The 13,838-nt window shown below is 31.9% G+C and overlaps 1 protein-coding gene across 2 annotated transcripts in view; it reads left to right on the top strand.

Moving 5' to 3' along the window:
• LOC126892058 (cathepsin L-like proteinase) overlaps nt 1–13,838 on the top strand; it is a 153,698-nt gene that overhangs the window by 138,668 nt on the left and 1,192 nt on the right. For both annotated transcript variants that reach the window (XM_050661492.1, XM_050661490.1), the window contains exons 3-4: nt 5,675–6,013; nt 12,509–12,788. In XM_050661492.1, coding sequence (XP_050517449.1) covers nt 5,675–6,013; nt 12,509–12,788 — 619 coding nt within the window. The remainder of the gene's footprint in view (nt 1–5,674; nt 6,014–12,508; nt 12,789–13,838) is intronic.

The following is a 13,838-nucleotide window of genomic DNA, read 5'->3' as shown; positions in this document are numbered from 1 at the left end:
AAAATAAAAATTACCATCATCAATATAGCCTACCTATTGAATGCTCAATATACACAGCAGAAATGATAGCAGTAATGTTTGCTGTTCAGTATGTACTACTGAATCCAACTAGCAATTATGTTATATTTACTGACAGTAAAAGCGTGGTGGACAGATTAAGTAACATTCAAACAGTCAAACACATAAACCACATTGAATTGAATATACTTAAAACTCTGTTTGAAATTACACAATTAGGAGTAAATGTAACAATTGCTTGGATTAAGGGTCATTCGGGAATAAAAGGCAATGAAATAGTTGACAATTTTGCTAAATCAGCTTATGTGATCGGAGAAAAAATAAACAAAAATTTAATTCCAGCTTCAGATATTGATACTTTTAGCAGACAAAAACTTAAAAATAATTGGCAATTGCATTACAGAGAATGTAATACTGGCTCAAATTTTGCTCATTGTAACCCTAGGATATTCTCAAAAAGATGGTTTTACACAGAATATAACAGACATTTTATAAAGACCATTAATCGGCTGAGAGCCAATCATGCTCTTACGCCATATTACATGCATAGAATCGGCTTGTCAGATACTCCCAATTGTAGGGGAGGCCGGGGCTGGTTGACGCATTTTTTACATTTTTGTACCTAGATGCTAAATTAAAAGATTTATTACAACTTTTTGCTCAATGTACGAAAATCTAATCTTTTGGGCAAGAGATTTTGTAAAAATAAACATCTTACAGGCTGTACTTTATGTTCAATTTGAGAAGGAAACATGTATGTCACTGTGCGCCAACCAGCCCCGTCACGGGGTTGGTTAACGCACTACCTGGGGTTGGTTGACGCAGACAAAAAAAAATAATTTAAAACACATTTTAAATTAAAATGTAAAAACATTTTATCAAAAAACTTAAAAAAAATACATACAATCATAAAGGCGTAAATCTAAATAACTAAATACATTAATATGAACTGTAGATAACATACGTACAAAAACATTAAAATACCTAAGTGTAAGAAAAACATTAATTGCTTTCGCAATTTACACAAACAAAAAAATACCAGGATTGTTAGCACAAGCCTCATGCGCCCACATTTTGCAATTTGAGCATTGTATCCAGTTTTCCCCCGAAGCACTATTTTTGTATTTGTCCATACAATAGAGGCAAAAGGAGTCCTCTTCGTCTGAATCGATACAATCTTCATCAATTTCCTTCATTTTTTTGTTTTTGGCCTTTGTTTCTTTTTTTGAACCAATCCTTCTTTTGGCAGTTTTTGTATTATTTTGTTCCTCCTCAAGAGCATTTTTTACAGGCGTATCTGTCAAGATTGCTGTATGACGCTTTCTTTTATTATTTTTAGGTTGTTCCTTTCTAGCTGCAGCTTTTGGTAAAGGCTTTAATTTTAATGGAGTGATAGAAGGTGAGTTCTTATTCTCCTCTTGAATGGAACTTTCAGAACAGTTCATTTGACAATCAAGTTTGTTTTCAAAAAGAGAAACGTCATCAGGTTCCTTTTATCTCTCTGACTGCCCTTAGCATAACATCTGGTGGGGTTTTTCCCTTCTCGGACATTATTTTATAGATACGCATTTTGCTGAAATAAAATAAATTAAAGAAAATGTGAATTTTTGGGTCGGGGTTGGTTGACGCATACACCAACCAGCCCCTTAGAGGGTGCGTCAACCAACCCCACGTGATGCCATTTTGTATTTACTAAAACTATACCTAAAATGTGGCATTTGTATTAAATCTAACGAGAACATATTATAAAAGAAGATTTTGCCATCATTATACAAGAGAAAATATTACATTATCTCTTAAAATAAAATCTTTACAACAAAAAGTGTGAGATATTAAAAATTTACTTACCACGCCAAAAAACGAAAAATGTGCCGTGTACACTCTATCACTACTGATCTCAAACTAAGAGTAACGTTTGTGAGTGGTGGTCATCGAAATGCTTCGGACACCGCTGATTGCGATGTTCTCAAGTCTTTTAGTTGTAAGTAAATCTTAGTGCGTCAACCAACCCGGGGCGCCAACCAGCCCCGGTCTCCCCTACTTGTGGCAAAATCGGAGATCTAACACATGTCATATTAGAATGTCATTTAAACATAAATAACATAAACGACCTTTATAAGGAATTAAAAGATTTAAAATGTTTTTTCCCAATAAACCATAATACTTTAATATTTACAAATGATATGGAAATTCTTCATCTCATTTATAAACATGTTAAATTATGTAAATACAAGTTGTAAACGTAATATAATAGGCATAAGTTGTTAATGTGGTTTGAAAAAATTAAAAAAAAATAATATATAAAAAAAACACATAATAAAATAATAACAAAAAAATAATAAATAAAAAAAAAAGAAAAAAAAATAGAAACAAAAATAAAAAAAGAATAAAAAAAAGAAGTAAAAAAAAGTGTTTCGCACAAATTAAAATACATATTAAAAAAACAGTAAAATAATTAAAAAAAAAACAAAATAAAAAAAAGCTACACAATGTACAAATGTATCTATAAAAATAATATTGTAGAACAGGGGTGGGCAAAGTGCGGCCCGCGGGCCGCATGCGGCCCTTTATACATTTTTTTGTGGCCCGCGGATAAAATTAAATTATTTTCTTTTAAAGATTTTTTAAAATTATTGCTAATATTAATAAATATGTAAATAGATAATGCAGCTATTAATTAACACTTTCGCAGAAGGTGATTTTTCCGCAAATTTTCAACATAACGCGGGCAATTATTTGGGTTTCCGGCACAGAATTTTGTCGGCTCCCTCAATAAATTTCAACAAATGGAAACGATATTGTTGAAGTAATCGGGAACTATATTGGAAAATTTTAAATTAATCCGTAACCACCTAGTAAGTGTACCTAACAACTGACGAAGCACCAAATTTAAGAGGAGCAAATATTGTAATGTTGAGAAAATTTAAAGATTACGTTGATGAACAATTTACAGAACATGTATTATGCAAAAATGTTTTGCAAGTCGACAACGTCATTTCAATTATAACTAATATATTGTTAATTTTATTCGCTCAAGAGGATTAAATCATCGTGCATTCATAGCATTTTTGGAAGAGTTAGAAACAGAACATACTGGTGTCTTATACCATAATCATCTTTGATGGTTAAGTTTAGAAAAAGTTCCTAAAAGATGTTGTGAATTAGGAGAAAAATTACTGTATTTTTAGAAATGAAAAACTGCTATAAATTTGCTAAATTTACAAGTTGTAAACGAAAAATTAAACTATTAAAATGAAACCCAAATTATATTTATTGATCATATAAAAAAGAAAGAATTAGTTCAATTATTTCCCTCACTAAAATCATTCAATACTGTACCAGAAAATATAAGTTTAAAATTTATGAAGGAAAAATTTGTAATTTCCTGACAGAATTTGAAAATCGTTTCAAAGATATTGAAGATATATCATTTTCTTTATCACTTCTAAGAAATCATTTTTCAGTTCAATTTATTGCGTAGCAGTTTATATTCAACTAGAAATTATAAATTAATTTACATATTTTTGCATTTTACAAATCTTTGCAAATGTCCGAAAGTACATAGCTAAATTTATAGTTTGACATTTTTTTGCGAACAAACATTTTGATTAATGAACACAAATAAAAATCCATTGAGGACTGGAAAGAATCATGAACGAGGACATAAAACTAAAATAAAGTTTTATAAAAGCCATTAAGGTTCGTTTTTCATATTTTTCATAAATATTATTGTAAATTTGTAAATAATAAATTTTATATTTCATAATTTTTTTTATTATTTAATTCTTTCAAAGAAAATAAAAACAATGCGGGGAATCAAAGATCAATCAAATAGTAGGGGAGCAAAGTATGCTAAATGTGCAGTCACTCGAGCGTTACGGGGACCTATTGGGTTATGAAGAATAGGTCCTAAAATCAAAAAAAGTTAAATAAAGTTTTCCATTTTAATGGGCGCTTGCCATTTTTTAATTTAATTTTCCATTTCCAACAATCGTTTTTTCCGATTATAACGCCATCTATCCATAATTCGAAAAAACGTTTCGAATAAAAGTTACTTATTTTTACGTAAGGAATCCAAATTTGCAATAAAAAAATGAGGGCTCCTATTTAAGATTTTAAAGTAACCCCCACCCCACCTCCGTGGGGGGTCGTGTTTGGTGACATTCGATCGATTTTTCAAAAATATTTAATGTGTATTTTACAGTTTTTCGATCTGATGTTCATTTCGTAAAATATCGCCGGATTCGTACTTAAAATATTAAATTTACCCCCACCCCTTTCCGTAGGAAGTCGTCTTTGGTATCATTCGATAGATTTTTAACAAATATTGAGCACATATTTTTTAGTTTTTCGATCTGTCATTCATTTCGCGAAATATTCGCTTTTTTCTTGTGAAATTTTGGGACTCACCCATTTCCTTACGCCCGGTTCAAATCGTCAGATTTTTGAAATATACTCTTTTGCATGTACTTAACTTACCTTATCACCTTATCTTAATCTTACAATTTCGAGTTTTTTAAGGATAGATTTTTTTTCGGGCCCCTCTTAACGAACTCCCCTGTGTTAAGTACCAATATATAGTAGAGGTACATCTGCAGGGTACCAGATTTCTCCCCATATGCTAATCTGACGCGCTCGAGTAACTGCAAAAATTCCCGCATGGGCTCCCCTACGAAAAGGGAAATCGAAACATCAAAACTTGACAGATCCACCTGAAATTTTTCATAGATTTTCTTCAGACATTTTGTGAGGTAACTCTGTCGAGATATTTTTTGTTTTTGGCTTATTTTTTGTAACGATAATAAATGTTGATTTTCACCCTTTTAAAAAAAATTTCGTTATTTTGACTTCTGGGTGATATAAAAAACTCAAACATCCTTAAACCTAAAAAAAAACTCTGGAGCGTTACCTCAAGAAACTCATGCTAATAAAATATTTTTGAATTTTTTGTTTCATATGATCCAATTACGAGTTCTGATGTTTACTGCAAAATCTATTTTTTTTGAGGTGTCTGTAAAAATTTGCCACCGGTGGCTTATTTTTCAATATTTAGTCTTGAATTTTTTTAATATTCTTTGAATTGTACTAATATGTATATTTAATTTAAAAAATTCAAAAAAAGGTGCTTGAAATGTTGATTTCAAATCATACCCCCCCCCCTAGTAAAAGTTAACAATTCGAACGAGTTAAGGTAACAAATATTGCGGCCCTCGGTAATAGGACAAAAACATTTTGTGGCCCGCTCTAAAAATAGTTTGCCCACCCCTGTTGTAGAATGTAGTTATGTTTATAAGAAATTTATGACTATGAATCTACAATCAAATCACAAACAAGTCTGGCTAATTGGCTCTGCCAAAGCCATTTTTCAAAAAAAAAATAACTAGAGAGAGAGAGACTTGATTTGAATAGTAACGCAACCGTCTCTATTTATTTTGCTTCACGTTCTTATTTGACAAATAGAGTACAAAAATGACGAAGATTTACATGGATTTACTATAATTGTCAACCAGCTAGTACGTTTTGATTCAGTTCAGTCTTCTTATAAGTCTCTCTAATGATGGGCAGACCCTGAAACACGTGTAAGAGAATGCTAAACAACTCGAACTGGATCGAAATGCAACCGTTTATATTTATTTTATTTTACTTTTACTTTTAGGCTAAACATTCAAAACAATACAAACTACTAGAAGATAAACTAAGATTCCAAATTTTCCAAGACAACCTTCGCGAAATCGAAGAGCACAACGCAAGATACGCCAAAGGAGAGGTGGGATGGTTCAAGGGGGTCACTAAATTCGCCGATTGGACCAAAGAAGAATTCGAGGCTCTATTAAAACGCCAATCTGCTTCAAAACCCAAACTTGACAAGAGTTTGGGAGTGTATACTGCCGATCCAAACGTTAAGGTGCCTTCGTCTGTTGATTGGAGGACCGAGAATGCAGTACTGCCTGTAAGGGACCAAGGATCTTGTGGGTCGTGTTGGGCATTCAGTAGCGTAAGTATTTCTATGATGTTCCCTCATATAAACTTTTTTATTAATTATTGCTTTAATGTTACAATTAGCTTTTTTTATTATTATTATCTCCTAGGTCCTAGAGAGATCTGCAATCTTCCTAGTAAGCAAAAAGCCTTTTTTCTGACAATGAAACTGATGACACGCAGACTATTATTCCAATGAATAACCTCTTTTAAAGTTATCTAAACAGAAGTTAAACATTGTTTGTGTGAATTTATAAACATTTGTCTTAAATATGGTTATATTATTGACCATAACATATGGTCCATATACAGGGTGTCCCAGACTAATTTAGCCACGCTATATCTCTTAAACGAATAGAGATTTTCGAATAGGATAAAAAGTGGTGTATTCTACTTGTAATACACTTTAATATGGCGTAGAAAAATATCATCCCCTAAATATTCATCCCTTAGTTACAACCCCTAACTTTAATTTTTTTAATAGCACCCTATATATTGTTTTTAGTTTTGGATGTGGTCTTCTATCGTCTATTCAACACATTTTTTGAAAATAAAATCGGTTCGTAAATAACCAAGAAAATATCAGTTTAGTTTTGTTAATTATGTGTCCCAGACTAATTTATCCAGGCTATATTTCTTAAACGAAGAGAGATTTTCGAATGGGACAAAAACTGATCTATTACATTTGTAATACACTTTAATATGGCGTAGAAAAAAAATTATCCCCTGAATATTCATCCCTTAGTTACAACCCCTAACTTTATTTTTTTAATAGCACCCTGTAAATTAGGGATGAATATTTATAGGATGAATTCTTTCTACGCCATATGATAGTGTATTACAAATGGAATAGATCAGTTTTTGTCCCATTCGAAAATCTCTATTCTTTTAAGAAATATAGCCTGGATAAATTAGTCTGGGACACACAATTAACAAAAATAACCTGATAGTGTCTTGGTTATTTACGAACCGATTTTATTTTCAAAAAATGTGTTGAATAGACGATAAAAGACCACATCCAAAACTATAAAAAAATATACACGGTGCTATTAAAAAAATTAAAGTTAGGGGTTGTAACTAAGGGATGAATATTTAGGGGATGATTTTTTTGTACGCCATATTAAAGTGTATTACAAGTAGAATATATCACTTTTTGTCCCATTCGAAAATCTCTATTCGTTTAAGAGATATAGCGTGGCTAAATTAGTCTGGGACACCCTGTATATATGGCACCATGATATATAATGATACCATAATATAATTGAAAAAAAAATTGAAAATTTTCCTCAATTTAAGGATACCCAACATCATTTTTATTTAAGATAACTCCGTTATTACTAATTTTGCGAAAAAACGTTATTCTTTATAAAAATGTCTGGATAGTCACAAAACTAAGATGCAATCATAAGATATCAATTTTTTTTTTCAATTATTTACGAGGCACGTCAAAAAATATGAATTTCGCTCAAGAATAAAATACCTTTATAGTTTACAATATTTCAACTAGAAGGATGTAATTAATATTAAAATATAGTTTTTAATTCTGAACAACTTTTTATAATAACAAATTTCAATATTGTGAAAAATAAAGGTACTTTACTCTTCAGCGAAATTCATATTTTTTGACATACCTTGCATAAAATTGACAAAATTTATTATCTTATAATTTTATCTTAGTTGTTAGACTATGCAGAACGTTTTATAAATAATAACTTTGTTCGTAAAATTAATAATAACGGTGCTATCATAAATAAAAATGATGTGTGTCCGTGATTTTAGGAAAATTTTCAAATTTTTTTTTTCAATTAGAAGGGTGTAAATGCAGATTATAACATAATTTTTAATTACAGACAACTTTTCTCAATGACAATTTTCGATATTGTGCAATATAAAGGCACTTTGCTCTTGAGCGAAATTCATATTTTTTGACATACCTCGTATACGGTTGATAAAATTTGATATCTGATGATTGCATCTTAGGTTTTAGATTATGCAGGGCACTTTATAAAGAATAACTTTTTTTCGTAAAATGGATATTAAAAAAGTTTCCCATATGGTTCCAAGTTACGCAGACACACTGTATACAGGGTGTCCAGAAACTCTACCAACAAACGAAGACAGGAGATTCCTCAGATAAATTTAAGACATTTTAACTCAATTCTTCTAGTCCGATAATGCTTCCTAAGGGAGCTACTGCTTTTTGAAGATGGTGTCTTGTAATTAGTTTTTCTTAAATAACTCAAGAACTCTGTTATTTAGAAAAATAAAAATTGGTACGCATATTTATCTTCCAGAGATAAATCGATTACATTTGTTGCGAACTTCTGGTACTGGTCATAGGAGTCCGTTTTGGGTAGGGCAACGGTTATTTTATCGAATACCTTTTATGTCTTTAACTTCTAAGCATTTTTGACACCGGATTATTAAATCATGAGATGTGCTAGTATTTAAAGATACTCTGGCTTTAACTCGGTAAAATACAACGTTTTCCAGAAAAATCGATTTGAAAATTTTTCGTTTTTTGAATTTTCAAAAAAAAAAATTCAAAAAAACCATTTAGAAAAACGAAAACTGGTAAGTTTAATTATATTCCAGAGATGGATCGATTTCATTAATTGCGAATTTCTAGTAGCGGCCATATGCGTTCGTTTTGGGTAGGCCAAGAGTTATTTTATCGCATAACTTTTTTGTCTTTAAATTTTAAGAATTTTTGACTTTAGATTATTAAACTATGAGGTATTCTAGTACTAAAAGTTACTCTTGGTACAAGTTGGTAAAATACACCGTTTTTCGGACTAGATGAATTGGGTTAAAATGTCTTAAAATTATATGAGGAATCTCCTGTCTTCGTTTGTCGGTAGAGTTTCTGGACACCCTGTATAATAATATTTTGTTGTTTAATTAGAGTTTTAATCTGCAACCGATGAGCCAATAGATGTTTCTTAGTTTGGGTCCAAGTTGCTTGCGTTTAGTGAATATGTGTTTTGTTCAATGTCCAAGTCACTCCAAGTTGTCTATTAGATTATGGAAGTCGACAAAATTAACTGAACAAGAGGGCACGTTTCTTTGGGACCTTGTTCAGACTAGTTTGCAAGTTCCTAGCTGAATTAGCTTTTGATTGTAACATAAATTAAGATAACTGGGACAACAACTGTAACGGTTCGATACGTTACCAGAGTATTTTTTGAATCTCTTTGATTATTTTTTATAATGGTTTTCTCTTGATCTATTCAATAATTTCTCTAATTTTCGCGTAATTAACTATGTCTAATTATTATCTTTTATATTTAAAAATTTCTTGCAACGATGCCACACCTAATTGTGTTTTGGTATCACTGATGGAACGTACTATATAGGGTGAGGCAGATAACTGGCCTATTAGAAATATCTCGAGAACTAAAGGCAACAGAATCATGAAAATTAGAATAAAGGGGTTTTGAAGGATGATCTATTAAATGAAAATATTTTCATCTCTTTGCAACTTCCGGTTATACCGGAAGTTGCTTAAAACTTGGTTTTTTTTAATGGGACACCCTGTATATTTTTCCATTTTTGGATTCTCCTCAATATCTTTTTTCTTAAAATATGAGATTCTGTAATATTATACAGGGTATTTTAAAAGATATTTACGTTTTTTTATTAATTTCATAGCAAAATTCACACCCTGTAGAATTGTAATAGTTTGACATTAAAAACTCTGCTTACGTTCAAGTGATTTTTAATATAGTCTATTATTGTTAAGAATCATTAGTATAGCTAATTTTGAAATTTTAGTATACAGGGTTGGTCGAAACTCGGAATGGATATTTTCTGAATTTTCTTAAATAGAACACCCTGTATTTTAGTATTGTAGTGAAATGATATTTCATAGTACTTTTTTATTTTATAAGTATTCCCTATACCTAACTGCTTTAATTTGTGAGTTATTGGTGATTCAAGCTAAACATTAATTGCAACAAAAAATACGTAAAATTTTATTAGGTTGGTCATGAAAATATTCAATCACAAATAATTTTTCAGAAATAAATACATATTAATTCAGACTGATCCTTAAAATTACCAATAATGGTTTAGCTATCAAAAAACCTACGTAGTTAAGATTGTTGGTGCGATTAACAATTAAGCACAAATTAAAGCAGTTAGGTACAGGGAATGCTTAATAAATAAAAAAGTACCATACAATATCATTTCATTACAATACTAAAATACAGGGTGTTCCATTTAAGAAAACTCAGAAAATACTCATTCCGAGTTTCCACCAACCCTGTATACTAAAATTAAAAATTTAGCTATACTAATGATTCTTAACAATATAGTCTACATATTAAAAATCATTTGAACGTAAGTAGAGTTTTAGTTGTCAAACTACTACAATTCTACAGGGTGTGAATATTGCTACGAAATTAATAAAAAACGTAATTATCTTTTAAAATACCCTTTATAACATTACAAATCCTCATATTTTAAGAAAGAATACATCGAGAAGAATCCAAAAATGTAAAAATATACAGGGTGTCCCATTTAAAAAAACGAAGTTATAAGCAACTTCCGGTATAACCGGAAGTTGCAAAGAGATGAAAATATTTTCATTTAATAGATCATCCTTCAAAACTCCTGTATGCCAATTTTTATGATTCTGTTGCCTTTAGTTCTCGAGATATTTCTAATAGGCCAGTTATCTGCCTCACCCTAGCGAGTATAGTTGTATACGCCACCTAGCGAGAAATATTCTTTCGTGTTCTGAGAGATTTTGACGTTTACCTTGTCAGAGAAGCGGATCTCGCTCGTCACTCGACTTATGTGCCCGGAATAGTGTAGTACCAGTACCCAAAATGGCGGAGAATATCTCCAGAAATTAATTAAGTTTTGTCTAAAGTTTCCAGTTTGTCGTTAAAATAATATTATAGTACCCAGCTCTGTCTTGAACCAGGGAAAATGGCAGTCCACTAGGAGTTTATTCGCGCCTTTTGGGGAAGTAATACAACATGAACCTGGGAAGTCATGGACCCCTCACCCACCTGAGAGGAACCTATTCCGGCTACATAGTCAGTCACCTGGGAGCAAGCGGAGCGTTCCAGCTCCATTTTCGGTCTCTTCACCTATGCTTGTAGGAAGCATGGTTTTGCACCATCCTGGTGCTCATTTTCTGGGAACATTTTGGATATTCGTTTGAGGAATGGGTTTGTTTGGGAACAATCAGTTTGGTGATATTAGTAACTACTGTGTTTTTATATCTCAGACGTTTTGGTTTAATGCACTATGTTTATTAATTACTTTTTTCATATTTAGCTTACCTTTGTTTTCTATATAATACATTTGTATATTAATGTATTAGGTTCCCAAACTTATTTACGATCTACGGTAAATTACTTGTGCACAAGGTAATAAGCCCCCGAAAATTAGGTTTTTATATTTTATTATTGGTTTGATCTTTATTTTGTCATATTAGTTTCTTTTTTCCCAGATATTTTATTGTTTATTCGCTTTACTTCATTTGTTCGGTAAATTCAGGTTGTCGTTTAGGTATTATCTTAACTTCATTTCTATAACTTTCACTCATTAATTTTGCTTAATTGATTATTGTAATTTCTCATAGTCAGGCTTGTGCCTGCTGTTTTATATTATTAGTCATATTTTTCGGGTTTTAAGTTAGTTGTACGTAGCAAGCGTATTATAACCACTTGGTAGTCTCATGTGAGTTGTACTCTATATATGAGTAAGAGATATATAACTTTGTACATATATATAACAGAACTGTCGTTATATTGTATATCATGTTTAACGATAACTTTTGTCATGTTAGAGTCACTGTATATGCATTGTTTAACTCAGAGATTGTCAAAAATCTAGTAGTTTTCTTTAATAAATGTTTATTTATTTTGCATTTAATTTCTTATTATTCCTTTATATTTACATATACTTATTGATTTAATATATTTAATATTTGACAGCAGTGTAAGATACCTGGAAGAGTGATCGAAGATCATTTTCTTGGCGCCCATGATTTGTTAGTGTCATTTAATTTGTTCTTCTTTATCTAATTTCAGTACATTATTCTTATTTTATTATTTACCTTTTCTAGTTATCATCTTTATCTACTTTGAGCTACCGTCTTGGACAGCCATGCAAATGAGCCGTATCCATCCTTGAGTGACTCCATTCAGTTTGCATTTGTCTCTTCATATATCTATTATCAGGCTCATTCTTCAACTTTCTTCATCTTTGCATCTTCCTCTACTAATACTACTGCAAAAGAAGTATTTTATTACTTCGGTTTCTGAACGTAGAAGCCGCACAATTTTTGTCTCATTAGCAATTAGCTAGTTTTCTTCTCGTTTTCCTTATTTCTGTTGGAGTATATCATTCTCTTTACTTTCACTCCAACAAAAGTCTTTTTTTTTGTTACACAACTACGATGTAAGGTCGCTGGTGATTAATTATTAAAATCACTTGAAATTGAACTTTGGACAAAATTGGACAAAACTTGATTGTTTCAACCATCATTTTCTAGGTTGGAGCTCTAGAGGGACAAGTAGCAATCAACTACAACCAAAGAGTTCCTTTGAGTCCTCAATATCTTGTCGACTGTTCTGAGGAAAACGATGGATGTGGTGGTGGAGACCAAAGGTTAGCTTTCAGGTTTCTTAAACATAACCGTATGCCCTCCGAAGAGGATTATCCATATACTATGAAAGATGATGTTTGCCGAGAAGATGTCAAAATGTCGCTCGGTCCCATCTCGGGATACACACATCTGAATGCAACGGAAGAAGCTTTAATTTCAGCTCTCGGTAAGTTCATTATCTAAATCATTAAGTTTAACATAGTTTTATTGACTATCACCATACAACTCATCATAAGACTCTACAACTCTATGTGAGTCTTGGCCACGTTTACTATTTCCCCCCATTGTTGTCGGTCCTGAGCAGCTATTTCCCATTGCTGTACTTCCGTTTTGCGTAGGTCACTGGCTACTGCGTCCTTCCATCTCTTTCTTGGGCGACAAACTGACTTTTGCCATCGAGCCTTTCCCAGAATGTGGCGTTCAGAAGTGTTTCGTCATTCGATCTTAGCACGTGGCCCGCCCATATTATTCGGTTTGCTTTAATGTAGCGTACAATTTTTTATCTCCGTATACTGTCTGGAGTTCATCAATGTGTCTTCTTCTCCATTCTCCTGTTGTCTCTTCTGTGCAAGGCCCATAGATAGTCCACAGTATCTTTCTTTCAAGTACCAGTAATTTTGTCGTTTCCCGCTGGTTCAGAGTCTATGTCTAGCTTGAGAATCTTGAGCTAGTCTTTATTGACTATGCAAACATAAAATAAACTTTTCTTCAGCTTAACCAGAAAACCTCCACGTTTACAGTCTACATTTACAGGATATCTACTTTTTGAAGTCCATCTCATGACAAACCAAGTAACTTACTCTTCGTTCATAATACATTAATTATTATTATAAATATAAAAGTTGTATGTCCAAGTTTAGGATACCAATATAATGAAGAATTATAAAGGACAGTAGGTGTTAAATTTTTAACTATTTGCCATAATTATTTTGTCTTTACAACACTTTGTGAATATTTAATCGCCTAAAGAATTTCTCCCCAGTCGTTCCTATCCATTGACTTCCACCTGCCAAGCACGTATTCCTTTACAGTAGAAGCTCGATTATCCGTCTCTCCATTAACCGTCACCTGTTAACCGTCAGGGTCCTTACCTAAGTTGTATTGACTATATAAGTATCTAGACCTTAAGCCATCAATTCATTTTGTTTGAGCATTGCGATAAGCCAAACGAATGGCTAATTTGTGATCAGGATGCAAACAGCTATCGATTGCTGAC

The sequence above is a fragment of the Diabrotica virgifera genome, chromosome 9, assembly GCF_917563875.1.
Source record: "Diabrotica virgifera virgifera chromosome 9, PGI_DIABVI_V3a".
Lineage (NCBI taxonomy): Eukaryota > Metazoa > Arthropoda > Insecta > Coleoptera > Chrysomelidae > Diabrotica > Diabrotica virgifera.
The sequence above is the reverse complement of the archived record's forward strand: the minus strand, read 5'-3'. Positions and strand labels throughout refer to the sequence as shown.